This window comes from Nesoenas mayeri, assembly GCF_963082525.1.
Source record: "Nesoenas mayeri genome assembly, chromosome: 10".
Taxonomy (NCBI): Eukaryota; Metazoa; Chordata; class Aves; order Columbiformes; family Columbidae; genus Nesoenas; species Nesoenas mayeri.
In genome coordinates, this window is record NC_137560.1 from 9,833,556 (window position 1) to 9,859,463 (window position 25,908).

At 49.5% G+C, this 25,908-nt stretch overlaps 1 protein-coding gene across 1 annotated transcript in view; it reads left to right on the plus strand.

The window, feature by feature from the left end:
- Positions 1–4,069: 4,069 nt before the first annotated feature.
- BSN (bassoon presynaptic cytomatrix protein) overlaps positions 4,070–25,908 on the plus strand; it is a gene marked incomplete at both ends in the record, with an annotated part of 91,775 nt that continues 69,936 nt past the window's right edge. Inside the window, one exon of the mRNA XM_080350730.1 lies at positions 4,070–4,236. Coding sequence (XP_080206856.1) covers positions 4,070–4,236 — 167 coding nt within the window. The remainder of the gene's footprint in view (positions 4,237–25,908) is intronic.

Below are 25,908 nucleotides of genomic sequence, written 5' to 3' on the forward strand. Positions count from 1 at the left end.
GAGCACCTGGGAGTGGCTGGGCAGCGGCTGCAGGGCTGAGCGCGGAGCCCAGAGCCTGGCATGGAGCAACGCGCAACCACCGCTGTGCAGGGGCTGTTTGCAAACCACTGATGCTGCATTGTGGGAGAGATGAGCTGCCCTGGGGAGAATTCTGGCCCTGCAGCAAGCTGACAGGAGACCAAGCCTCTGCCTAATGCTTGGACCGATTTACCCACCTTGTTTTACTCCTCCTTTCTCCTATTTTCATGCAGAATAAACAGGTTTTTCGCACCTTCTGGCATGCTCACAGCTGTGCAGTTGCTGTTGGGCTCTCTGACGTGCAGTTCTACCTGATTTCTTGGATGCAGCTGTGAGCTGGAGATGCAGGAAGGGGATCTGGGATGTCAGTCTGGAGCAAGAGCCCAGAGAAGGGACCTGAACCAGCTCTACACCTGGTGTAAATAGTTCCAAGAAAGTTTCCTGGAGGAAGATGTGCAGAGGGCAGAGCAGTGCTGGCCTGCATTGCTGCAGGGTGGTTGTATATTCATCATCAAATTGAACACCTTGCCTCTGTAGGCCTGTGTGGGCTGGGGAGACCCACACCAAACCTGGGGGATGTTCTGCCTTGCCCTGGTTTGGGCCATGAAGAGAACTGCAGTTTTGCAGCCTGGACACTGAAATCGCTGACCTGGCGAAGAGGGTGTTGGGGGTGACTCCCTGCCCTGCTTGGAAACAGGGAGATGTCACTTCTGTTGGCATGTGTTGGTGTAGAGCTTGTTTGTATGGATTTCTGCTTTTTTTTAAATGAGATTGTAGGTTTTTTGTTCTTTTGTAACTTGCCTGCCTAGTGATCTGAGGGTTTGGAAGGGCCTGAAGAAGTGCTGGCAAGTGACTTCCATTGGGGGAGGGGGATACTGGGGCTGAACCTGTCTGGGGTTCTTCAGCTGGAGATGTGGGACAGGAGGTCTCCTCTTGCCCCATGGCTGAAGTGGAGCTGTTCAAGCTGCAAGGAGCAGACTTGGGTGAGGTACCTTGCTACCAAACTTTGTACTGTACAGATTTGTGATGTTTCCAACTTCCAGCTGCTTCAGGCTGGAAGCCTCAGTACCTGGGCTGGCTAAAAACATGTCTTTAGGGAATAAAACATACTGCTGTGCACACTTGTTAGCACAACTGGTTCCTGAGCATTTTTCTTCCTACAGTGGCTCGAGGTGGAAGGCTGAGCTCAGGTGCTGAGTGTGGGGTGACGGATATGCCTGACCCTCCAGAAACCTTTGGTACGAGCTCTGGGGAAGCAGGTCCTGCTGCAGGGAAGGGCTGCAGTGGGGTGAAGCCGTGATGGAAACGATGCTGAACCCCAGGGCAAGGGCAATGCCTGCAGAACATGAGCTGTGTCTTGTCTGCAGCACTTGGGGCTGGCAGCTGGATGACAAGGAATGGGTGGAGAGTCCAGAGGAGCATGAGAAGGAGGTTCTGAGCGCTGGGAAACAGGGGGAGACTTTAACAGAGTTAATTGTGGAGAAACCTGGGAGAGGCTCTGCAGGGACCATGTTGCTGACCCGCTTACATGGTGCCCTCGTCCCTTCCCAGTAGGTACCTTGTGTGTGTAAAAAGGGCAGATGTTCTCTGGATCTCTTTGGCCTGAAGCAAGTTCAGGGAGACCCTTCTGAGAAGGCAGTATAGATGATCCGTGGGTGGGACTGGTGAGGGTCATGGATTCTGTGCTGGAGAGCTGATGATGGATGGGACCCCTGACGGCAGAGCTGGTCCCAGCCTGCGGTGGAGGGATGGAGAAGGGTTTTGGGGCTGTCCTGCCCCAGTCCTGGTTGGGACACCTGTTGGAACCAGGGGGAAGGTATTTGCTCAATGCCGCCTGGTCCCCTGCTCAGCATCAGCCTTGCACCTGGGGTCCTGCCTGCCCGTGAAGCTCAGCATAGCCAGTGTCCCCTTCCCACAGGGACAGCAGTGCCTGCCTGGGCTGGCTTCTTCATGTTCAGCTTCTGCTGGGTCTGTTGCCCCCTGTTATTTAATCTGATTTATTTTAAAATATAAACTTATCCTGGGCCAAAAAGTTATCCTGCTCAAACTCTGCTCAGCAGAGGATCTTTGTTTCAGTGTCCCTTGCTGTTGGCTCTGCCAACTGTGTGCCAGGGTGGTGATATCCTCCATCTCCCACCATCTCCTGAACTGCTGTCACCTGAGCTGCTCTTCTGGGTTTCGGCACCAAGGTGAGTTGAAGGCCAGGGCTTGTGCCAGGCTGGACTGTGAGCTGGAGCCTGCTGCTGGCTGTGCAAACTGCTCCTGAGTGTGCGGTGGGTGTTCTGAGTCTGCTGTGCTCGGGAGAAAAACACATCTGTTCTGACCATCGCGCCTGTCCTGCTCCCCTTCCATCCATTCCTGTGTTCTCCACCTTTCTGTGCGCTTGCTGCTTTTGGAAGTTGCTCCTGCTGTGGTTTTGTTCTGTTTTATTGCACTTATAGGGTGTCCCTGCCCAGAACTGCAGCCTTTTTGCTCTTGTTTGGTGGTGGTTTCAGCCCCTCAGAAGCTGCTTTCCCCTGTGTTACACATTATTCCCCCTCTGCCCCGGAGCAGGACCCCAGTGCCCCAGCACGGCTGCTCCCTGGGCTGACATCGGTGGGAAGGGGCAGAGGGGCCGTGTCCTGGGGCAGCTGCAGCTGGTTCCTGTTTCTGTGCAACCAGAGGTGAGACGGGACCCAGTGTCACATCTATTTTAGGATTTAGCGTGTGTGTGTGTTGACTCACAGCCAACAAAATGCGGTGCTGGTGCTGGGTGTCGGGGCAGCTCCCGGGGGATCCTGTCTCTGCCCCCTCCGGGCCTTTTCCTGGCTGTGGGGTGACCTCCAGTGGGAGCCTGTGCCTCTGTTAACAGGAGCTTTAATTAGTGCCTCCTCTCATTAAGTACGGGTGAGGTGTAGTTGAGCTGTAATTCCATCCGTGCACTCTGACATCATCAGGCTGCCGGTGACCTCATGTGGAGGAGGCATGTCTATTGGCCGAGCGCTGTGTGACCTAATGGGGACGGGAGGTGCTGGTTGGCTGGGCTCTCTGTGACCTTCCCTGGGGAAGCTGGGTGTTCACTGGCTGAGCCTGCAGCTTAGGGAGAGCCTGTGAGCCCATTGGTTGGGCCCTGTGACATCACGGTAGAGCAATGATAGTCCCTGGCTGAGCGCTGTGTGACCCTGTGGGTCTGTCACCTCATCTGAGAGCCTGTGACCTCACACCAGAGCCTGTGTGCTAACCCATGGGGCACCGTGTGAGCTCACAGGGAGCTGCGTCCGCAGTGCCTGTCTGAGAGAGACCTGCAGGGACAATGCGTGACCTCATGAGCTAGCAGGGTGCTCATTGGCCAGCAGTGTGTGATATCACAGGGCTGCCTGTGACCTCCTAGGGAGCAGGACCCTCATTGGCTGGCAAGGTGTGGCATCCCAAGGCAGTTCATGACTTCAGAAGGGTGTGGGACATTCATTGGCTGGCAAGGTGTGATATCCTGAGGCCGCCCATGACCTCATGGGGGAGGAGGGAGCTCATTGGCTGTCAGACTGTGACCACCCAGGCAAGGCGTGACGTCCTGCAGCAGCACGTGCTCATTGGTTGTCAGGGTGTAACTTCATGCCGAAGCAGATGCTGATTGGCTGTCATGGTGTGACCTCACGGGAGACTGGATGCTCATTGGCTGTCAGGGTTTAAGCTCGCGGGGCGCCGCCTGGCGGACGGGGAGGGTGCAAAGCGCGGATTGGCTGGTGGGCTCGACGGGGCGGGGCCATCCCGCGCGCCCGCCGCCGTCTCGCGCTGCCATTGGCTGCCCCTGCGCACGCCCGCGGGGCGGAGGGCACGTGCCGCCCGCACCAGGCCGGGGCGGGTGGAGGTGGGGGGGGGGGGGGAACGGGGACGATGGAGGGCGGGGCAGCGGGCGGCGATTGGCTGGGCGGCGCGCGTGCCCGCGGCTCGAGCGGGCGGGTGCGGGGGGCGGCGCATGCGCGGGGCCGGCGGGGCAGGCGGCGATGGCGGCGCGGGGCTGATGGCGGCGGAGGCGGCGCTGCGCTGAGGGAGCGGTCCCGCCCGGCCCGCCATGGGCAACGAGGCCAGCCTGGAGGGCGGCGGCGACGACGGGCAGCTGCCGCCCGGCGCCGCCGCCGCTGCCGCCGGGGCCCCGCCGCCGCCCGCCGCCTCCAAGCCGCCTTCAGCACCGGGCGGCGGCGGACAGCTCCCGGGCAGCGCGCCCGGGCCCGGGCCCAGGTCAGAGCGCGGGGGGCGGTGGGAGCCGCGGCGGGTGCGGGGGCAGATGGGCTTCGGGGCGAGGGTGCGGGCAGAGCCGGGTGCTGGTGCGTTGGGCGCGGGGGTCCGGGTACAACAGGCGGGGGCAGGGTTTTGGGGGGCAGGCAGGAGCTGCAGGTGTGCGGCGTGCGTGCGGGCAAGTGCGGGCAGCCGGGGTCAGGGAGGGGCTGCAAGGGGTGCGAACTGTGGGGGACCACGGTGCGGCAGTCTGGGGTGCGGGCAGACACGGGGGGTAGACGGAGGCACACAAGGCATGTCACTGCTGGAGGTGCAGTCCCAGGGCAGGGAGCAGCTCAGAAACATCAGTGGGTGCTGGGGGAAGGCAGGGGTGTGGTTTAGGGTGAGATAGGGACAGCATTCCCTCGGGGGGCAGCGCAGAAAGGGGGGTGCTGCCTGGTGGGTGAGCGTCCAGCAGTGAGGGCTGGGGCGGCACAGGGGGACTGGGGTCTGAAGGAGGGGTCTTTTGGGGTTAAGGAGCCTCGGCTGTGCACAGCAGGAGTGGGAGGAGGGGAGATCCTGGTTGGGGATGGGGCCCAGAGGATAGTGAGGAGCAGCCAGGGCTTGGAGGAGATTTTGGGATGCAGCCTGGAGGAAAAGGGGGGTGCAGAAGAGGGTGACCGGGGCTCTGGATCTGCAGGGCTGTGATGAATGGCGGGTGGTAAGCTGAAAGCTGGGGAGCAGGCTGGGGGTCTGGTCAGGGTGGGAGGACGATGCCCAGTGGCACTGGGGTCTGCGGGCATCCTGACCATGGCCATCCCAACTGGAGCCAGCACCAATGGGAATGGCCATTATGTAACAGGAGGGACGTGCAGCCCTGCTAGGAGTCACTGGTGCAAAACCTCGCGGGGAACCACGCTGAGCTGCGCTCCCTCTGCCAGGCAGCACCAGCCAGCAGGGAGCTGCTTCAGGAGCAGGCGTGGGATTGGAGGTATTCCTTTAAAAAAAGCTGATCCGAAAATATCACCTCATCTGGAAAAATAAATGCAAGGAGCACAAAGTTGCACGGAGGGATGTGGGGGACTCGGTGGCAGCTTGCCCACGGCGTGTGGCCGAGGTGGCATTGTTTCGGACTCTCCACCTCGCCCGTGCGGTGATGAGCTCTGCTTGTGTTGTTGGTCGCGTTACTTCCAACAGAGAAAACGCGAGCAGAAACCTGGACAGGAGGCTGCGGTCTCGCCTGGTGGTGCTTTCCTCTTGGTCCCAGCCAGCCGGCTGCAATCGCTGCTTGCAGGCTGCACATTAGTGTCCAGATGGGATTCGGGGACCCTACAGGGTATCTGAGCTGCTGACAGGCTTTTCTTTTGTAAAACCTCTGTTAGCTTTTATGTAGAGAGTGTGAAAAAATACCCCTGAGTGAAATCATGCCTGTTTTCCTTTATGTTTTTCCAGTTCCCCTTGCTCGAGAGTCACTGACCCTTCCGCTTTAGAATCTGCCAGTGGGAACTTGTTTGTAGGTTGCTCCTAACAATTTAAATTAAATACCCACATGGCTATTTAGGCTGGCATAACAAGATCAGCTGAGGGAGCTGTGCACATCTGCTGTCTCTGTCTGTTTTGGTGCTGCCACGGGGCTCTCCCATTGCTTCCCTGGGTCTGGGTTTGCTGCTGGGTCCTGGGGCTGGGGATCCTGGGGGCTGTGGGGATCCTGGAGCACATGAGACGGGCAGGATGGAGCAACACAGCCCTGCAGTGCTGCCCATCCTCGCTCCTCCTGCCAGAAACACTGCGTTGATGTGTCAGGCCGTGCCCAAGCCCTCGCACACTGAGCTGATGCTCCTGCCCCTCCTGGGGAGCTGCTTCTGGGGAGCTGCCCTCCCTTGCAATTAATTAACGCAATTAAAGAGCTGGGCCACACGGGGCTCTGCGGGCTGACGGCACAGGCTGCCGCGGAGCGATGGTGGAATGGGGAAGGTGCTGATCTGTACCGGTGTTTAAGAAATGAGTGTAGGAGGAGTGTGGGGGGCTGAGATAACGTTTAGGGATTTTAATTCAAGGTAACAAAGTGGAAATGAAGGAAAAGAACAGGCCTCAAGAAGAAAGTCGTCTTTGTGAGATCCAGGAGTGGCCACATAAGATAGACCAGATGTTGTAAAAGGTTTAGCAAAGCGCGGCTTGTGCTGACTGAGCAGCGGGTGTGCGGTGCAAAAGTACGGCTCCGGAAATCCCATATAGCAAGGCAAGAGGAAGTGAATTTCTCTTATTACTTGGACAGGTTAGTTTTGTTTTTTTCTCTGAATTAAGTAACCTAAATCTGCATGCAAGTCAATGAAATCCATAGTAATATTACTTTTCTGTGTAATTTTTCACAGCTTGCTCTGTGTCATAAGATATTTAGACTATTGCCCTGTGTACGAGGTACACTGGATTTTGGGGTCTTGTGTTCAAGTTCATAATAATTGTGTTCAGGAAGCTGTGCATGCACTGTGGAGAGACTTTAGAGAGTAAAAAACGTCTTGTAAAAGTAGCATCTTCTTACCAGGTTGTGATATCTCCTGATATTTATGAACTTTGATTTTCTGCTGGCTGCACTGTGCGAGGTGCGGCGGTGCGGGAGGAAGGAGGTGTGTGCGGTGCGGGCCTTCCAGCAGATGCAGCTCTGAAAAAGGCCGAGGTGGTGCGGGCTTGCACCGGGCGAGATGTTTTCAGTGCAGGTGGGAAGATCTTACCCTGTGCACGGTGCTGCCCGAATCCTGGCTGGGAGGGCCGTGCCTGGCTCTGGTACCTGGGCAGGGTGATGCTGTCAGGGCGGGAGGGAAGGGTTGCTCCCGTCTGCCTGGACAAAGGGACCCACTGTCACCTGAGAGGAGAGAAAATATGGAGTGTTGTTAACCTGTAGGATCAAAGGAACAGAAATTGGTTGTGGATGTGTTCGGACTGAAACTTTCCAGCTGCCTGACAGTGTGGTTCTGGTTCGCTCCTCCAAAAAGAAGGGACAAGATAGTTTTAGGGTCCAGCTTGATGGACTGATGAAAAAGGTTTGGATGGCAGAGCAGAGATGATGCCAAGTTTAGAAATGTAGCTTCAGGCACAGAGCTTTAGGTGGCTGGTTTTCCTGGTATCCTGAAGAGAGACTTTATTGCTGGTTTTGATCACATTTATCTGTACCTGATTTATGGCTGATTCATTCAGGTTTTCGTTCTGTCTGCTGCTCAACTGTGGAGCTCCTAAAAGGCTTTTTTCGATGCCTGGATGCATGAGCTAAAGCTGAAGGACAGCAGAGGTGAAGAGGGTCTGTCTCCTGGGGGGCATTGAGTGTCAGCCACGAATGCCTGGGCTGTCGGTGGGAGCCGTGGTGCATTTGGTGTGGCTGTTCCTCGCAGCCTGGGAGACACACATGGCAAACAGCTGGGCTGGCTGCAGGACTGCGGGGCCAGGAGGAAGCTTTCTCCCACGGCACCCTGGCAGAGGCCACTGGGACCTTTGCTTTTTGTGCTAAACAAGCCACTTTAGTCAATACCCCTGAATTTCTCAAGCCTCCAGGTCAGCACGCTATGAGCTGGAGTGACCACGATGGGAAGATTCCAGCACTGAGTGGTAGCAGCTCCCACCTGTGCTGTGAGTGCTTCTCTGAAACCTTCACTTGGCTTGGGACGGCAAGTCAAGTGTCCGTCCTATTTACCCTGCTGTACATTTAGCATCGGTCTGTTTGGCAGTCAGAGAAATCGGATATGAAAGAGTGTAGTAGAAACAGGACTGAAAGAAGCACACCTCCAAATTAGAGAAAATAGCTCAAGTTCGGAAAAAATGTTCATAGTTCAGATGCTCTATTCTGCCCTTTTGATAGCTTACTTGTGTTTACTGGGTATTGGCCTATTTTCTTGCCATAAGCACCACAGCAATAATATTATAGGTAATAAGTATATACATAAAGTAATTTTACAAAAGAAGTTTGCCCATTTCTTTTTAAATAGGCACTTTCCACCAGATTGCAGAAATGAGCAGTCAATGTCCATTTTCTTATGACTGTGCCAGAAATAAAGCCATAAAATGAGACTGTGTGATGGAAAAATAGCCTATACACAGGGCTCACAGCTGCGTAGAAACCAGGCTCCAGAAGCCAAGCTCTGTATTTGTTTCCATGCACTGCCATCCCCAAAGAGACTGAGCAGGACTGTGCGGAGACGGTGGTGCCATCAGAATCATCACTGGGAAACCTTTTCCTCAAATATTAAAATATCTTTTTCTTGGCCTTTTGCTGAATTGCAAAGCTTGCCATGCACCCGTGCTTAGTAAGTATTGGTTTATTTACTATAAGACATTTGGAGGGTCAGGAGGGAGCTGAGGCTGAGTTTAAGTGAGGAGGGAAAGAACAGGTATGCAACATTTCGAGCTCATAAAACCTGTGTGAGCAAAATAAAAGGTAAAAGGAGGAGTACAAAATGGCTTACTTGACAGATCAAGTCAAAATATTTGCTGTGTTAGGTATCCCACTGGGCTTCAGTTCGTCTTCCTCTCCCGTGATGGGCAGGCGCTGTCAGCTGCAAAGTGTCTTCCCTTTAGCAAGAGGTATTTTCCATACTTTTGATGGCTATGACAGCAGCCGTTAGGCCACTGAATTTAGACAGCACAATTCTGGGTGGTTAAGTAACTCCTAAACCTCTTCTGTGAACACGCTCATCAATATTCTAAATGTTTGGCATCAAATATTTATGCCTTTATTTCCAAAACAAATACACAGATTTGCAATCTGCTGCAGAGGGGTTTCTCGCCGCTGAAACCAGCCTGGATGCTGTGCTGACTTCTTGCCTCTTTAGCGTGCGTGTTTGCTGTGAGGGGCTCCTGGATGTGCCGATGCCATTCATTCCACTCAGGAATAAAAATGTAGAAGATTTTGGATGGGTTGGTTTGCTTTGCTCTGTTGGCTCGTGCTGGTTGGAAGGTTTGGAGGAGTCTCTAGCTCCTTCCCGTGTGGTTTGCAGCTGTGGCAGGGACATTTTTGCACGCCACAGCCCCGAGAGCTGGTGCTCGGCCTCTTCTGCTGATGCTCAGCAATGCCACAGCTCTGGTGACCACGTCCACGGGGACCGACGGGTCCCTGCATGCCACGGGTCCTGCTGTTGCTGCCACGGGCTGGGTGCTGCCTCCCCAGCATGCCTGGGAAAAGCTGTTTCTTTGCTCTGCAAACTGAGCATGGATTTGATGCTTCCCATCATGTTCCCAATTATTACAAACAGGTATTCAGTGCTGTGGTATGTTCCTGCAGTTTATACTGGTTTGGGGAATACTCGATGTGCATCTGGACGTGTACCCACCAGAACAGACCCGCCTGCCTGTGGGCGCAGCCCTTGTCGCCAACTCCCTGGCCTGACAGCGCAATGGCACACCGTCGGCCAAGGGTGTTTTTCTAGTAATCAGGTTGCAAGATCAGACTCATGTCCGATAGAACAACCTATCCTTGGTACCATCTCAAGGCATATCAGGGATAAGAGGGTCATTAGGGTCAGTCAACATGGCTTCACCAAGGGGAAGTCGTGCTTGACCAACCTCATTGACTCTTATGATGACATAACAAGATGGATGGATGATGGCAGGGTGGTGGATGTGGTCTGCCTTGACTTGAGTAAGGCATTTGACACAGTCTACCACAGCATCCTCACAGCTAAACTGAGGGAGTGCGGTCTGAATGATCGGGTAGTGAGGTGGACTGTGAACTGACTGAAGGGAAGAAGCCAGAGAGTCGTGGTCAATGGTGCGGAGTCTAGTTGGAGGCCTGTATCTAGTGCAGTGCCTCAGGGATTAGTACTGGGGCCAGTATTATTCAATATATTCACCACTAATTTGGATGAGGGAATAGAGCGTACTATCAGCAAGTTTGCTGATGACACTAAGCTGGGAGGAGTGGCTGACACGCCAGAAGGCTGTGCTGCCGTCCAGAGGCCTGGACAGGCTGGAGAGCTGGGCAGGGAGACATTTAATTAAATATAACAAGGGCAAGTGTAGAGTCTTGCATCTGGGTAAGAACAGCCCCAGCTTCCATTATAAAATGGGGAATGACCTATTAGAGAGCAGCGTAGGGGAAAGGGACCTGGGGGTCCTGGTGGACAGCAGGAAGACCATGACCCAGCACTGTGCCCTTGTGGCCAGGAAGGCCAATGGTACCTGGGGTGTATTAGAAGGGGGGTGGTCAGTAGGTCAGAGAGTTTCTCCTTCCCCTCTACTCTGCCTTGGTGAGACCACATCTGGAATATTGTGTCCAGTTCTGGCCCCTCAGTTCCAGAAGGACAGGGAACTGCTGGAGAGAGTCCAGCATAGGGCAACAAAGATGATTAAGGGAGTGGAGCACCTCCCTATGAGGAAAGGCTGAGGGAGCTGGGGCTCTTTAGCTTGGAGGAGACTGAGGGGTGACCTCATTAATGTTTACAGATATATAAAGAGTGAGTGTCAGGGGGATGGAGCCAGGCTCTTCTCGGTGACAACCAATGATAGGACAAGGGGTAATGTGTTCAAACTGGAACACAAGAGGTTCTGCTTAAATTTGAGAAGAAACTTCTCAGTGAGGGTGACAGACACTGGAACAGGCTGCCCAGGGGGGTTGTGGAGTCTCCTACTCTGGAGACATTCAAAACCCACCTGGACACCTTCCTGTGTAACCTCATCTGGGTGTTCCTGCTCCATGGGGGGATTGGACTGGATGATCTTCTGAGGTCCCTTCCAATCCCTAACAGTCTGTGATTCTGGCATACAAGATGCACCTTCAGAAGGAGAGGACAGGCAATCAGGGTGCAAAAGCATTTCCTAGAGCCAGGTAGCTCAGTTTGGACAAACAGGCTACACAGCAATGGCATCCTGTTTTTTTGCTAAATGTGGAAATAAGATGATCGCGTCGTCTCTGCTGATGAGAGCTGCTGCTCTAGGATGCTGTTTGGGGTTTTTTATGGCTGGTGAGTGACAGCAAGTGCCGATGGTCATCCCGGTCCCACACAACTGTTATGAGTGTTGCACGTATTTTCTTTGGATTGAGATTGTTGCTGTTGAGCCATCAATGTGTTTTCAAATGTCTGTTTGAATGACAGATTTGTTATTTTTGCATCAGTCCATGGGCACGACTATTCTTATGAACAGGTTTTTTTTGTCTTTTCTAGTGCCTGGAGGTGCTGAGCTTCAGCGTGACCCCGAAGCGCTGCTGTGCAGCCTGTCAGTCATGCCGGGCCTGCCGTACCGCTTCTCGTGTCACTGACACTGAAAAGTTTTTATAAATGTAGTGAGCTGGCTCCTTCTGAGAACACCCAGCTCCTCCAACGAGCTGTTTAGGAGCCTACAAGGAGGAGTGGTTTCATTGCATCCTATAGACACTGGGCTGTGATTCATAGTGAGGGTGGAAGGTGTGTTCCTGGGGGGCTCCTCACCCCTGCTCTGCTCATATTTAATGTTAAAGATGACTTAATTGTGCTGGTGATGGCATCTCGCTGACTCTTGGCCTCTTTATAGCTTAGTGCTGTGGGTTTGATACCGAGATAGACCTGAGCCCCATAACAGACTGGATGGGGCAGGAGACAGCAGCTCCCTGCCCAGGCTGAACTCCTCAGGGGCAGAGGAACATCATCCACCAAGGCAAGAAAAGCTGCTGCTGAATGCAGTTATATTGTTTTTCCTCTCTTTTTAAAGTGACATAGTTTGGCTTAAGACAAAAAGTGACAGCGTGCCATCCAGCCTGACTTCTGGCACTGCGTGGTAAGGATGGTCACGATGGCTAACAAAGGTAAAATGAAATCTGGAGTTTAGAGGTCCAAACTGGCCAAATGGCAACGAGATGTATAAACAGTGAGCACAAATAAGAGTAGCAGCAGTTTACCAGAAGGTGTGATGGGATATATGCTTACATGAAGCTTAAATAAAAGCCTCACCTCCTAAAATATTTGGTCTCCCTCAGCCCAAAACTGTAGTTTCTGTGAGGTACAGCAGATTAGCTGTTCATACTGGTTTATTCCCTCTGAAGATGTGATTAAGTAGCTTGGTGCGTTCTCTTTTGTCAAGAATGATTTAGTTGTGTTTTTAGGTCATTGTCTATAGCGGGAAAATATGAGTATAATTAATGCAGTAAAGTGTATTAGGCATCTTCTAAAAAGAGCTACAGCAAAAAAACCCTTCTCCTACCCCGTCTGTTTCTTGAATATCAGAGACCCTGGACCTTTCTCCTGTCCCTGTCCTCAGTGTCCCCTGCAGCAGCAGTCCTGCTTGAAAACCTGTTGCTCCCAGGTGGCCTCAGCAGCCTGACCTTGTCTTCCTCTTGCTCCCTGACATGAGGAAGAGCCTTTACATAAGAGCAACTGAGTCGAACATCTCCACTTGGACACCATCGGTGCCTGTCCAAGAGCCAGGTGACTGTAATGGGGTGTGTAGGGTGCCAGTGGGCAAAGAGAGGAGCACAGGAGTGGAGGAGACCTCGGGGCCATTACCCACTCATAGACAGCATTCGTCACCCCATCCTATAGTCCCGCTATCAAGGTAACGACTAAGATCTTAAATGAGATACTCTCCTATGCAAAGCCAAAATGGATTTGCCTGTGGTACTCCACATGTTTGAGACATGCAGATGTAGTTTAACTTCCATATGTCTTCTGAGGGACAACATCATCTTTCAGCCCAGGTGTGTTTGCAAACTTGGACTTGGGCCATCCTGTCCAGCTGGTTTTGCAGCAGGGAGCAGCGGTGTCTGGGATGTTCACCCATTTCTGCTTCTGCAGCCAGATGATGGGGCACATTGCATGGCTGGGACACAGCAGGGGCATGTGGGGCAGGACTTGAAGCTGAGCCTTTGGAGATGATGTGGTGGTCCTACGCTTGGCCACTGTGCTCCTCTCCTCTGTGTTTGCAGCCAGGCAGCGGGTGGTACAGGAGGGAAGGAAGGGACCTCTCATGGACACCAAGTCTTCTCACAGCAGCACAGTTACACAGTGACTGCCCGAGTTGCAGCAAGCTCTGCCCAGGCTCTTGTGACCCATGAGAAGCTCTTTCCTTCCTCCCTGAAGACTGTCAAGGCCATCCCTGTGTTTCTCAATGTTCTCTCGTTCTCTGTGAACGGCTTCTGTGCTGGGTTGTGACTCTTGCTTGGAAGGTACTGCAGCTTCACCCACCACCCTTTGAGGTGCAGGCTGCCATCTCCAGCCTGTCCCACCTGCAGCCATCCAAACTTGCGCTTTCTGAGCATGCTTGGCTGCTCCCCATGAGAACAGCATCTCCTGCACTCTTCTTGGAGGGTTTCCCCCATTTTTAACGGTTATAATACAATCTAGAGCAGGCAGATGCTGCATGGCTCAAAGGGAAGATGCATCCATGCTGCTTGAGAAATGCTACTGAATTCTGAGGGGTTCTGAGCAGGTGTGACTGACCATTCTTCTCTTGTCTCTGGGACCTGCTGGGGGCCATGGTTTCTCAGACGTGACAAAGCAGTTTCCCACACAGCTTTCAGGTGAGGATTTGACAGCTCTTCTGAAGGCCACAGAAAAAAAAAATCACCTCAAACCAAAATGTTGCCCAGTGCCGATGTGACAAAATTCTGTGTTGACGTGCCCTCCTCTGCCCGCCCCAGAGGCACATGTGTCTGTGCAGGTATTACAGGGCAGGGAGACTTTCAGAGGCCAAACGTCAATAACTGAGAGTAGCTTTTGAACCTTTTTTCTTTCTTTTTTTTTTTTTCTTCCCTGCCAGTGTACTATTGCATTTTAGGCTGTTTTGATTCTTTCCTGGCAGTGGGGCTCACAGATTTCTCCAGTTGCCGAGAGGGACGTAAGGCTGATGCTGAGCTCTAAGCCTGGCTCCAGCAGACATTGCTTTGTAGGTCCAGTGCTCTCCTGAGGACCGTGGCATCATAAATGTGTGGATTTATTTTGGAATTTGGCTTTATTGATGGATTTTGAGCTCTGTTAGGAGTCGCTTGGAGTACGCGACCTCTTCTGACATGGTCTCAGGGTGCTCCATGCTCAGAAGTTGTACATGAGCAGGAAGGTAATGTTAGACATGTCTTCTTCAGCTATTAAATGAATTCAGAGGGGTCCTGCCCTTCTCCCCAGCCCACCTGAGACCCAAATGGGTCTACCATGGACTCCCCAATATGAGAAAGAGTCTGTCGGTAGCTTGCGCCCTTCCTTCCTCGGTCTAGACGTGAGGAGTACAAAGAGATTTTGCCATATTTAATGTCTGCGAAAGGATGAATTTGTGTGTGGGAATTACTTTCAAAGACTGACATGTTGTAGCTGTTAACTGCTTTTTAAATTTTTTTAACCAGAAAAAAAACAGATTGCAGCCTGGGAACAACAGCATGTTGGGTTTTTTTTTTCTTTGATCTAAAGAAAACATTTCGGTTATAGATATGTGAAGTTATGAGTTATAAAATAGGAACAGTTGAAATTTGGAAACGTGTAAGTTCTTAAGGGACTTGGTAATTTGCCTTGCTCTTGTGAAAAAAAGCAAATCAGCTGAAAATACAAAGCTTGTGAAAGGCTTGGGGAAAATGCAATGCTGAACTACGTCTTTTTGTACATTGATTCCAAACTGTACTTTTTCCTTTGATAAAACATGAAATTACTTTTAATTTATTTTGTTCCAATCCTGGTTACATAAACTATTATTTGATCGTACAGCTGGACTGAAAAACTGTAGGAGGTCTCACATTTAGGATTTTGCTGCCTCTTTCTCATTAAGCCTACAGACTGATTTCTTTAAATGCACCTATTAATCTTCTTAGGGAGACAAATTGTTGTTTCGTTTGGTTTCTTCTTTCTTTTATTTGTTTTTTTTTAGAGCACTAACCTCCCAGTTAAGTGCCAGGGTGAACCCTGATGGTTTGAAGCCTTTCCAGGTATGTCTGCGCTGCAGTTGGGCCACACGATGCTGACACGTCTTGTCCTGGCCAGGCTGGGTTTGGCTGAATTAGCTTAAACACCCGAGGTGGTCCCAGCCTAAATTGTTCTCGTTGTGCTCAGTAAAGACCTCCAAGTCTACAGGATGGAGCAATACATTTTTTTTTCCATTGTAATTTTGCAGTGTGCTTTTTCAGTAGCTTGCCCATGGTAACTGCTGTTGCGTTATTGACTCCTGGTTCGGGACTTGTTGTGGGGCTCCAAGTTTGGGACCATTAATGTGGTCCTTGTATGGCCAGCAGTAGTATGCAGTGAACCATGTGTTGTCCTTAGGGCATGCAGATCTTCCCCATATTTCCTCTGAGGTGCATCAGCCGTGTTGTCCTCTGCCCACTGACAGTAAGCCACCATATTTTGGGTTTCCTTTGACCTGTTCCCAGCAAGTTTTCTCAACAGACCAGGCAGGTTTTGGTAGCTATCCTCTGCTCCCCTGCTGGGAATGGCTTGGAGGAGGGCAAGGAAACCGCTGCCAGGCTGCTCCCAAAACACATCCCTGGACTGCGTCTGCTCCAAAATGAACCTGCGAGATGTCTGCAGCAGATAGTGCCGGAGCACATTGTACCGGGGCTTTCCGTAAATACTCCCAGCACCGATGTACGTGAGGAGCAATGCGGATTCTGCTGACACGGCTGTACATCACTCCATGCTGCTCGGGGTCTGCCCCGGCTGTCCCTCGGTATTTAGGGCAGCACTGTAGTCCCAAGGAGTGGAAATTTCCAAGCCTTCTCTTTTTCCCTACCTGTCTGCAGGTCATTGTGGAATTTTGCTTGGGAATCCTGTAGCTGGGGGTGAAAGAGGTTGTTTCCATTGATAGGGAGCAGTGCTGGTCCTGAAGGGCACCCAGCCTGGCCCCCTCCCTTTGCTGAGGTGCCACTGCCTGGGGCTGGGCACTAGAGGGGACATCTGGTCCTTTACAGTCCTTTGAACCTGTTTTGGGGGTGGTTTGCAGAGCTGGTAAAGCCCGTTTACCACTTTATTATATGAAGTTTTGACTGGTTACCTGACAATTATGACAGACCATCAGTTCTTGTTTGAGTGGAGAAGACAGTCCATATTAGTATGTTAAATGCCATTGGTTACCTTAACCTGGCAAAAATAAGGCATCTAGAAGCATCACTCTGGGAGAGAACTGTAAACCACTCTGTGAAATATCTCCTTAGACGTCCCTTTTATACTTTATTTTATCTGCCTTTCTCATCTTGGAGTGCCTCCTGGCTGCACTGGTTAATGGGTTAGGATATGGTTCCTGTTGGCTGTACAACTCGGTTTCATCCAATGCATGTCAGTAGTTACCAACATAATTTTAATTTATTATTAACTAAAAATACAGTCCCAAACACTCTGGATTAACAAATTATTGTGCCTTTCTTTTTTCTTTGAAATGTGCAAACAAAATCAGCTAGCCGCTTTGGGGAGTTATGAGAAACGCTTTCTACTTATCAACATATCTAAAATCTGGCTCATTTATCAAGTCAGCTTCTCAGCCTTAAATTTTACCTGCTTCCGTTTCTGCCAAGTCAAACCTTTCAATGGAACCTCGAGGACAGATACATCAAATATGCAGATGCATCAGTCTCTTTGGGGACAAATGTTCTGGTTTGAGGTATGTGTGGCAGGGAAACGCGCACAGGGACAAGGCGCCTCAGAGAATTGCAGACGCTGAGAAGTGTTTTCCTTTGATCCTATACAGAATTTGGCAGGGGAATTTCAGACTCTCCTGTTTCAAAAGTACATTTAAACTGAACAGCTTGAAATATTGAAGTAGATATTGTCTCTTACTGTATTGGTAATGTATTATTCTTTGGGTTGGCTTTATCTTTCCTGTTGTGAATAAGAAGTTTTACACGCAAAAACGTTTATTAGTTCTGAATTTGGTTTGCTGTTTGCATTTGGGCTTCTGATTGACATCTCTGAAACCCAGGAAATACAAATCTAAGACACACACACAACTATATTCAGCCTGTCCTGGCAAGGCAGTTGTTTGGCAGCCCCAGGCGCTTGCAACCATGGTCTTGTCTCTAATAACAGATGTTATCAGACCATATGTGCTGGTATGGAAAACATCAGGGATGGAGAAGCTTCTGCAGCTGAGAAGTGTTTCCCACCAACACAACCTGATGTGAAATTTTCATCCGGGGGCGTTTGGCCATGTTGGACACCATGAGGGTGGGGAAGCACTGGAACAGCTGCCCAGAGATGCTGTGGATGCTCCATCCCTGAAGTGTTCAAGGGCAGGCTGGACAGGGCTTTGAGCAACCTGGTCTAGTGGAAGGTGTCCCTGGCCTGGGCAGAGGGTGAAACTAGGTAGAACTATGAATGTCTCCTCCTTGCAGGAAAGTGTGGGCTCATCAGTTTTACTGTGTACCCCTCTATGTGCGCAGTACTTGGAGCTCCTTGGGGAGGATGTGAGTTGATCCCTCTTTCCTCAGGCCCTGCCCAGATGATCTTCTCTTGATTCCTCTTCTACACCTTAGATGCCAGCTCTCCTGCCAACCTGAGGCGACAACAGAAAAAAAATTAAGGACCTAAATGGCTTGTGGAAGAGTTAGACGGACAATTATGGGATGGCCCAAATGCTGTGAGGTGAAAGGACACAATTGCAGGATGGATAAAAATGCTACAATTTTTCACACGTGCAAAAAAGAAAAATACATGAGGTCTCACGTTTCATTTGCCCAAGCTCAAAGAGGGTGCAAAGCCAGGATTTTTCTGTTGCTGCAGTCACCGGGAGCTGTTTGTCTCTCTGCAGTGTGGTCGTCTGATTTCCTCTCCTGGAAATTGCAGTTTTAACTGAGTTTTTCTTTCCTTTTTCTAAAAATACAAGCTGGTTTCTTTCTGGTATGTCATTACCGCCTCATTTTTAACAACACTTCTCTTTCTGATGGATCTTCCTATTTTTTATGCCTGGAATGAGCGTTGTTCCTTGTTCCGGGCTGAGTTGGTTGACTCAAGCTGTCACGGAGATGGATAATGATATATTTTTTTTGCATCAGCTTTTAATTTTGAAGCATGGGTGGAACTCATCCAAAAAAGGGGCCGTGCAGTCTTCCCAGCTTCTTAATGGTCAGAAGCAAATTTCTTGCAGCCAGGGGTTTCGTAGGAGCACGGGGGTCCGCCAGTGGTGTGGACAGGACTGTGAATGCTGTCCTGGTGGAGCCAGACCCCTGGGGTTGACCCCCTTTACCCACCAGCCCAAACCACTCTCAGTGTTGGGGCACTCACCCACAGCTGCAGAAACCCCTCCAGCTCCTGGACCAAATCAAGCCTAAAACTCAAAAGGGAGCCTTGCAAAACCAGACCTTTGTGCCACTTGCCATGGGGGAAAAATGCCAGAAGCGAGTCAAGGGAACGGGCTGCCTCTGCTCTTCTCTTTGGTTTGCTTTCCAGAATGCATTTTTTCCCAAAATAACTTAATTGTCAGGATTTTTTTTTTGTAGATCATTCTATATTTGTAGATGAGCATTACATTGACATTTTCTGAGGACTTTCCAAAATGGCTCGAAGAACTCTTTGCCGAGTGGCAGTACCTCATTTAGAGCCCATCACCACGGTTGTCTTCTCTTCTGTGCGTTATTCCACATTCCTTGACCTTGGATTCCACCTGCTGCAGCATTTTGAGGCACCCATTTCAGGAGAGCCTTCTCAAGCTCTTTGCATTCAGTTTTAGCTTTGAATGCTCTGAATAAATTAGCATGTCTCAGCAAACTTGTCCCTTGATTATTCCCCTCCTTCCCAGGCCATTGATGAACATATCCCGTGGCAGGGTCCTGCAACTCTGCTTGTGAAAACCTCTATCCTCGGTGTCCGCAATTGTGATCAGCTATTAACCCACAAGAAGGTTTCCCCTTATTTTACCACCTTTTACTTGTTTTTTTCCTTCTTTCTTTCTAGCTTTTTATCTGAACGTTTGTCCTCCTGAGGCAATTTTTCAGACTAATCCTGTATATGAAACAGTTCTGGTATGGGAACCTTCATCAATTTCTCTGTAGCAAACAGCATGGCAAAGGCTGGGTTTATCTTTTCTTTTACAGTCTTGCATTCCTTAAATATTTCTGTTGCATTTCAATTTTCTTTCAGTTTTCCAGATTCCTTGGCAGATTGCCTATTTCTAAAGTTTTAGATTTTCTTTTTTTTCCCAATTTATGAATTGTTCTTTAAGGGATTTTTTTTTGTATGCTTTATTAAATTTTTGAATTTAATTTGCCAAAATATGCTGGGTTTTTGTTGTGTTTTTTCCCCCATCTAGATACAATTTTTCCATTTTAAAGGTTTTCCTTTTACTCCTGTAGCCTTATTTGCGCCACTCTTTAATTATATTACCTTGTTATGGCCACGTCTTAAACCTTTTATTGATAGTGTACATTGTGCTGGAGGCCCTAATGTGCTAACAGATGCCATGGAAATTTCCCTTTCTTACCCTTCCATCTGCTGCTTTTAATTTCTCTTTAACAAAATTTCTCACTTTTACTGATTTCTTTTTCCCCCACCCTCCCCATTAAATCTGAGCAGTGTAGTAGTCATGTGTATTTGTGTCTTTTTTCCAGTCCTGCAAACAGATTGAAGCTGAGTCTCTTATGGTCGCCGTTACAGAAAGTTTCTATCGTCAGTTTTGGCACCCGGGAGCAGGCGCCGTGCCTGTCGCAGGACTCTCTAGAGGGACTTTTGAAATTATAGATCTACAAAATAAGCGTTCGTGAACCATGCACCATAAAAATTCCTTTGCTTGATGCCGTGGTTTATCTTGTGGCTTTGTTGGCATTTCATAAGTACAGTACAGTAATTCATGCTTTACTGGGGTAAAGGTCTTTAGTTAAACGTGACCACGGCAATCAGCAATTTTACTGCTTAATTGCTAGAGCTCGGTTATAAGATGTAAGTGGAGGGAGGCGGAGGGGAGAGGTTGCTCCTTGGCTGGGGTACTTTACCCATCATACTTGTCCTTTCTGGTGCCTGCATTATTTTCAAGACTGTCACAACCCTTTATAAAGTATATGATGTTTAACGTACATAAATGACTGGTTCACAGCAGTCACTTGGGCTGGGGAAGAACATGGAGGCCACACATCGAATAGGTGGGTAGAAACCTGATTCAAGAGATGGTTCCAGCTCACCCCTCCCTGGGACTTCTGGGGACATTTATCCCCATTTCAGCTGCCCTTTCACTATGTGCTCCTGATGTCTGTTGCGGGGCTGTATCTCGGTGGCAGGGCTCTTCATCATTTAGAATAATGGAATGATTTGGGTTGAAGGGACCTTCCAAGCTTATCCAGTCCAACCCCTGCCATGAGCAGGGCCATCTTCACCCAGATCAGGTTGCTTAGAGCCCCGTCCAGCCTGGCCTGCGATGTCTCCAGGGATGGGGCATCCACCACCTGGGGCAACTTGGGCCAGGGTCTCACCACTCTCGCAGAGCTTCCAAGTCCTGCAGTGAGGAGGAGAGAATCTCTGTGGGCAACTTCACCATCCTGCCTGCAGCATCCCCCAGGCACGGCCACCCCCAGCAGTCATCTCAAGTAACGTGGAGTTTGGTGCACTCAGCGCAGGGACACTTAATGACCCCACAGCCAGGCAGACATGCTGAGCATCCCCCTTTCGGCAGCATCCTGGGGGACAGCAGAGGGGTTGCTGGTGCCTCCCCTCCTTCCAGCTCTCCTTGATGGCCCCAAGGCTGCTCTTCCCCATGGTCCAAAGCTGACCTACCAACCACACCCGTGCACTAGAAGAGCTACCGTTCCTCCTTGCTTCATATCTTCCAGGTACTTCCTCAGTGCCCAGAGAGATGCAGGCACTGGATCAGAAATCCAGTGGACATTTCTAATAGCTCGGCATTCATCTCGGGGATGGCGTGTCTGCAGGCGCAGTGGAGTTGGGCTCCTGCTTCGCGTCTGCATCCCGGCTCTCAGCATCTTGCCGTGCTGCTCCTCGTACGCCATGCAGCTAATTGCATCACGATCTAGAAGCAGCTCCTGCTCTCTCTCTGGAAGATTTACATGTAGTTTTCTGCTGTAGCAGAGGAAATAGATTTTCCTTGACACCAAGGCAGAATGGATATCAGACACCCCACTTATCCTCGAGAGATTTTAATACTTTGAAGTTCAAGATTGTAAATGTTCTCAGCGACAGTTAAATCACTTGAAAAGGAGACCCGTTCAAATCTTTCAACCTTCAGTGTGCCTGCTCCTGTAAAGCTATCTCAGAAGAAATCTCTTTGATATATATTGGACTGAGATAATCACCTGCAGGTTCTTCTGTCATGCCAGCTGCTGGAGGCTCTGAGGGGCTTGGCCAAGATCCTGACAGCAGTGGGTGCACATTTTGGGCATTGGCAGCTGAAAGAGCATCTCCCCAGGGCAACACGTGGGGGTCTGCAGGTCACTCAGTGACTTTCTGGCCTGTGAGGGCTTGTGGGAGGGGAGCAAAAGTCTCCCCTGACTCCAATTCAGGTCTTGGGCTTCAGAGGGACTGCTCTGGACCCTATGGGGACCAGTTGCAGATGTTCACCATGGTCTCCATAGGGTGACCAGTAGACATCAGACCTTGGGATTCTCTGGGGAGAAGTTTGGGGTTGCTGGGCTGGTGGGTGTGAGCAGCCCTTGCTCTGGTTTTATGGCACAAAGCACCTGAAGGGAAATTGTTCTTAACTCTACTAGGGCCAAGTTAGGTGCAAATTAAGTATTTATTTGCCACATGGCAAAATTAGAATAGAATAGAATAGAATAGAATAGAATAGAATAGAATAGAATAGAAGTAGAATAGTTTGGTTGGAAGGGACCTGCAACAATCATCTATTCCAAATGTAATTGATTCACGAACACTTACAGAAAGGCAGTGTACAGGAATGTAAATAAGCAAGTAAATGCTTATTTAGAGCTTAAATAAGTCATAAATCCTGCTTTCGGTACATAGGATTTGTCTAATAAGATGGCAGATGCTTCTTGACAACCTTGCTTCATACAGCAGCGTGAGTGACATTGGTGGATTATCCTGTTGCTGATTCTCGGTTGAACCATGCATGATGTTAATAAGATGGAAAATAACTGGTTTGTGGTGGACTGAGGCTCTTCCTAATCTTGCCTTTGCAGAATACTGAGTCATGCCCCTATAGTGTGGATGTAAACTGGAAAATGTCTGGTCCTTGTTATGTTTCCATGGATTGTGTAGACCTCTGCATTTTAAACGAAGGAGAAGCTGGCAGCAGTGCCCAGTGTGTTATCTTCTGCAAAACCAGGAGCCAGAGGAAGAATCCGGCAGACCATGTGTCCCAGTGCTGCCTGCCCCATGGCAGCACCGTGCTGGGATGCGGTTCCTCAGGGGAAGGTCATTTGGCAGGTACATTAAGGGCAAGTGGCTTATGCCACTGCCTGCATTGTAGCTCCCCGTTCAACTCCAGCCCCAGGGAGGTTTAGCAGGGAGGCAGAGGACTTGAGGGTGTCACGTTCCTCTGTATTTATGAGAACAGGTATGTGGGTGGAGGTTAGGGGCCCAAATGATTGCCCAGGAGCTCCAGCATTCCATTCAGCATCAGGAGATGGGTGTTAGGGACACCTCGGTCATGGGAAAAATGCCTGACAGAAGTTGCATCTTATTTGATGGGTGGGGATAGAGCAGCCTTGGAGCAAAAGCTGCAGGAGAATGGGGTTTTTCCACTGCTCACAAAAGCGAGGCATCAACCACTGCGGCCATTCACGAGAGTGCTTGTGTTGGCATCTAACAAAATGCTCCCTGACAGTTTCTAGTCACCATTTCATATTTTCTGTTTTGTTTTCAGCTGTGTGACATTCGCTGTTTTTAAACCATCCAGTACACACATTTCCAGCACGAACTTCTTCCTGCATGGACAGAAACGTAATTAAGTCGAGGGCACTTGTATTTAAGCAGGTGCTGATTTTTAATTCTGTAACTGCTTCCTTTTTAGTCAAAGCAGAATCCAATACAGGATTCCCTGTGTAGCACGTTTAAAGCTACGAAGCTGCCACCGATAAAACTCCCAAGCTCGGTGAATGTTTCAGTAGGAGATTTTCAGAGCACGTAGCTGAAACCGGATGCCCTCCCCATCAGACACATCTTTTTCTGTTTATTTATTAAAAGGTTGCATGTCCTATTTTCTAGCCTGACTTGCTGATAGGCAGCATATACCAGCTAATGTTTGATATTATCCCATGCAGTTCCTATGCTGACCCACAAGCATTAGGAATTATGATTTTCTGAGTCAAAGCCAATGCCATTTTGACATAGAGTGCAGCTCCCCTTTTCCTTAGCTACCTCTTTTCTTCTAAATAGGTTATATTCAGTGATTCTTAAAATCAGTCATGTGGATGTTCACATCAGGTTTCATTCGAACCAAGTAGGTCAAATCTCTGCTCGTAGCTGAGCAGCTCTAATTCTTGTTCGTTAACCCAGCCTCCCTCTTTTGGGTGTGAGCATCTACACATCTTCTGTCTTTTCGTGCTTTCTCTTGATTTATTTGCTTCTCATACACTTGGTTTTACTGCAGGTAATCAGGCATTTGTTTTCCCTTTTTTTTTTCTACTAATAGAAAAGACTTGCTTGTCCCCATTTTGCTTATTTTTGATATGGATGTGAAGCTACGAGCTCCCTTCCATGGACAAATCCAGCTCTTCTCTGTGAAGCCTGAGCAGGGCATGCTCTGTGTGAAATGATGGCAATGGTGCCATTTGTTTTCATGTTCTTTTTATACGCTATAATGTAGTAATTAGATCAGTTGCCCAGCGAGCAGAAGACCCATTTAAATATCCACCAGGCAGAGAAAGGGATGCAGTCCTTGTTTCCCAGCTGCATAAATGGGCTGCAGCTCCCAAAGGATTTACTTGGCTCAGAGATGCCAAGCCCCCCGTGGATGTGAGTGCTGCCAGGGTTTGGTGACAGCTGAGCACATGGATGTGGCTGCCATGTTCAAGGGGGCAACGTGAAATTAGGAGAAAACCATTAAATTAGGAGAAAACCAATGCACATGCGCTCTTGAACTTCTCCACAAACTGTGCCTGAACAAGACCGAGTTACCAGCCATGTGTGTAGATTTTGTGTAATGTCGTTATTATTTGTTTTATAGCAAAGATTTTAATGGTGTTGGCATTTACCTTGTGATGGTTATTGCTCCCAAGTTAGCATTGTGTATGAAAAAGGACCCGTTGACACCTCTTGGGATGCTGGCTCCAAGCTTGGGTCTTGTCTGTAAAATTTAGTGGCACCAATGAACTTACCTGAGTTAAATTAGAGCAATTCCCTTCCACAGGCACTGCCTTCACCTGGGAATTCCCAAGTTAAAAGGCCGTACCAGCTTACTGGAGCAGGATTGTAAACCAATACCCTGTCACTGTATCACTTTCATCTCTCCTGAAGCTGCCGGCATCTTTTCACTGATACGACCATGCCATCAGAAGTTAGGTTTAGGACAAACCATCTTTTTCTGAAATTAAACATTAACCAACAGTCTAACATTTGTTTTGGCTGTAAATGGAATTCTGTTTTTAAAGCCTTTCCAATTCCTGTTATTTTAAAGAAAAAAAAAATGTTTACAGAAGAGAAAAAAGTCAGACATAAAAAATCCAAAGTGCTGGTGACACCTTACACTGCTGAGCTTGATTTTGAGGAGAATGGCTTTGACCCTTGGTTTTCATTATGCTGTTCATTCTTCTGATCATCTCAGTCAGTTGTTCTCCCAGCCTGCCACGACGTTGGCACCAGCCCTAAATAGAAAGGCTGGTTTCATATCCGTGCTTGTTCCCGGGTGGAACACAGGAAGTTCTGTGCTTTTTTAATCAGGAGAACTGTCTGACAGAGAAGTGGACCTGGGTACAGATTAATCTCTCAGGGTGATTTTTAGCTCTGGGCTACGTGGCGAACAACCTTTGCAGTTCAGCCTTCTCCCTTGCCCGGAGCTGGGGGTTAATTTTTGTGGGTGTTTTGCAATTCTTCATGTCGGGAGACAGGCAGATGCTTCTTTCACTGAACCAACCAGTCTGGCTGTGGTGTGGTTTGATGCTGTGTCAGCTTCATGGTGGAAAATTGAGGGAGTTCTGGAAAGCAAGAAGAAAGCCATCGTTTTTCAATTTAAAAATAAAATAAATAAGGAAGCAAATGGCAACCTGCCGGTGGTTGTGGGCAGATTAATAGAACTGCCTGTCTGACCTTGTCTCGATAAAGCCTTAATAGACAGAATATAATAAATGGCAACCTCAACGGTATAATTGTTAATGAGCTTAGTCAAATGCACTCAGTATTCTTTACTTGGACAATATTATAGCTCTCTTGGTATCTGTGAGAGTGCTGCTGAATTTGGACCTGCGGAGGTGTTTGAGCAATTTCACAATTACGGTGCTGCAAAGTCAATAAGGCAGGTAAAATCCTGCCTTATTAAGATATCCCAATTTGATTGTTAATGAGTGACCTAGTGGCGTTGGGAGGAATGCCTTGGGAACTGGTTAGCAGCCCAGTGCTAGTTAATATTTTTATCAGTGATGAAGAGGGCTGTAGTGAAAAATGGGGACGAGCTGGAGTTTGGACTTGGGTAACAACAACGAAAGGGTTTGTAGATGGGTACGAAACATGAACATTGGAGCATCCTGGTAAAGCAAGCCACAAGCATGGGCCTGCATCTGACTCAACATGACTGTTCTCATGTTCTTTCCTGGGGCAGCTCTCTTGTATTTAGTTACTGCATTTGACAGGCCAGATGATTCCTTCTGAGCTTAAAATTTCATGGGCACATTCAACTGGTGCAAGTGACAGCCCAGCCTGTGTCATGGGGCAGCTG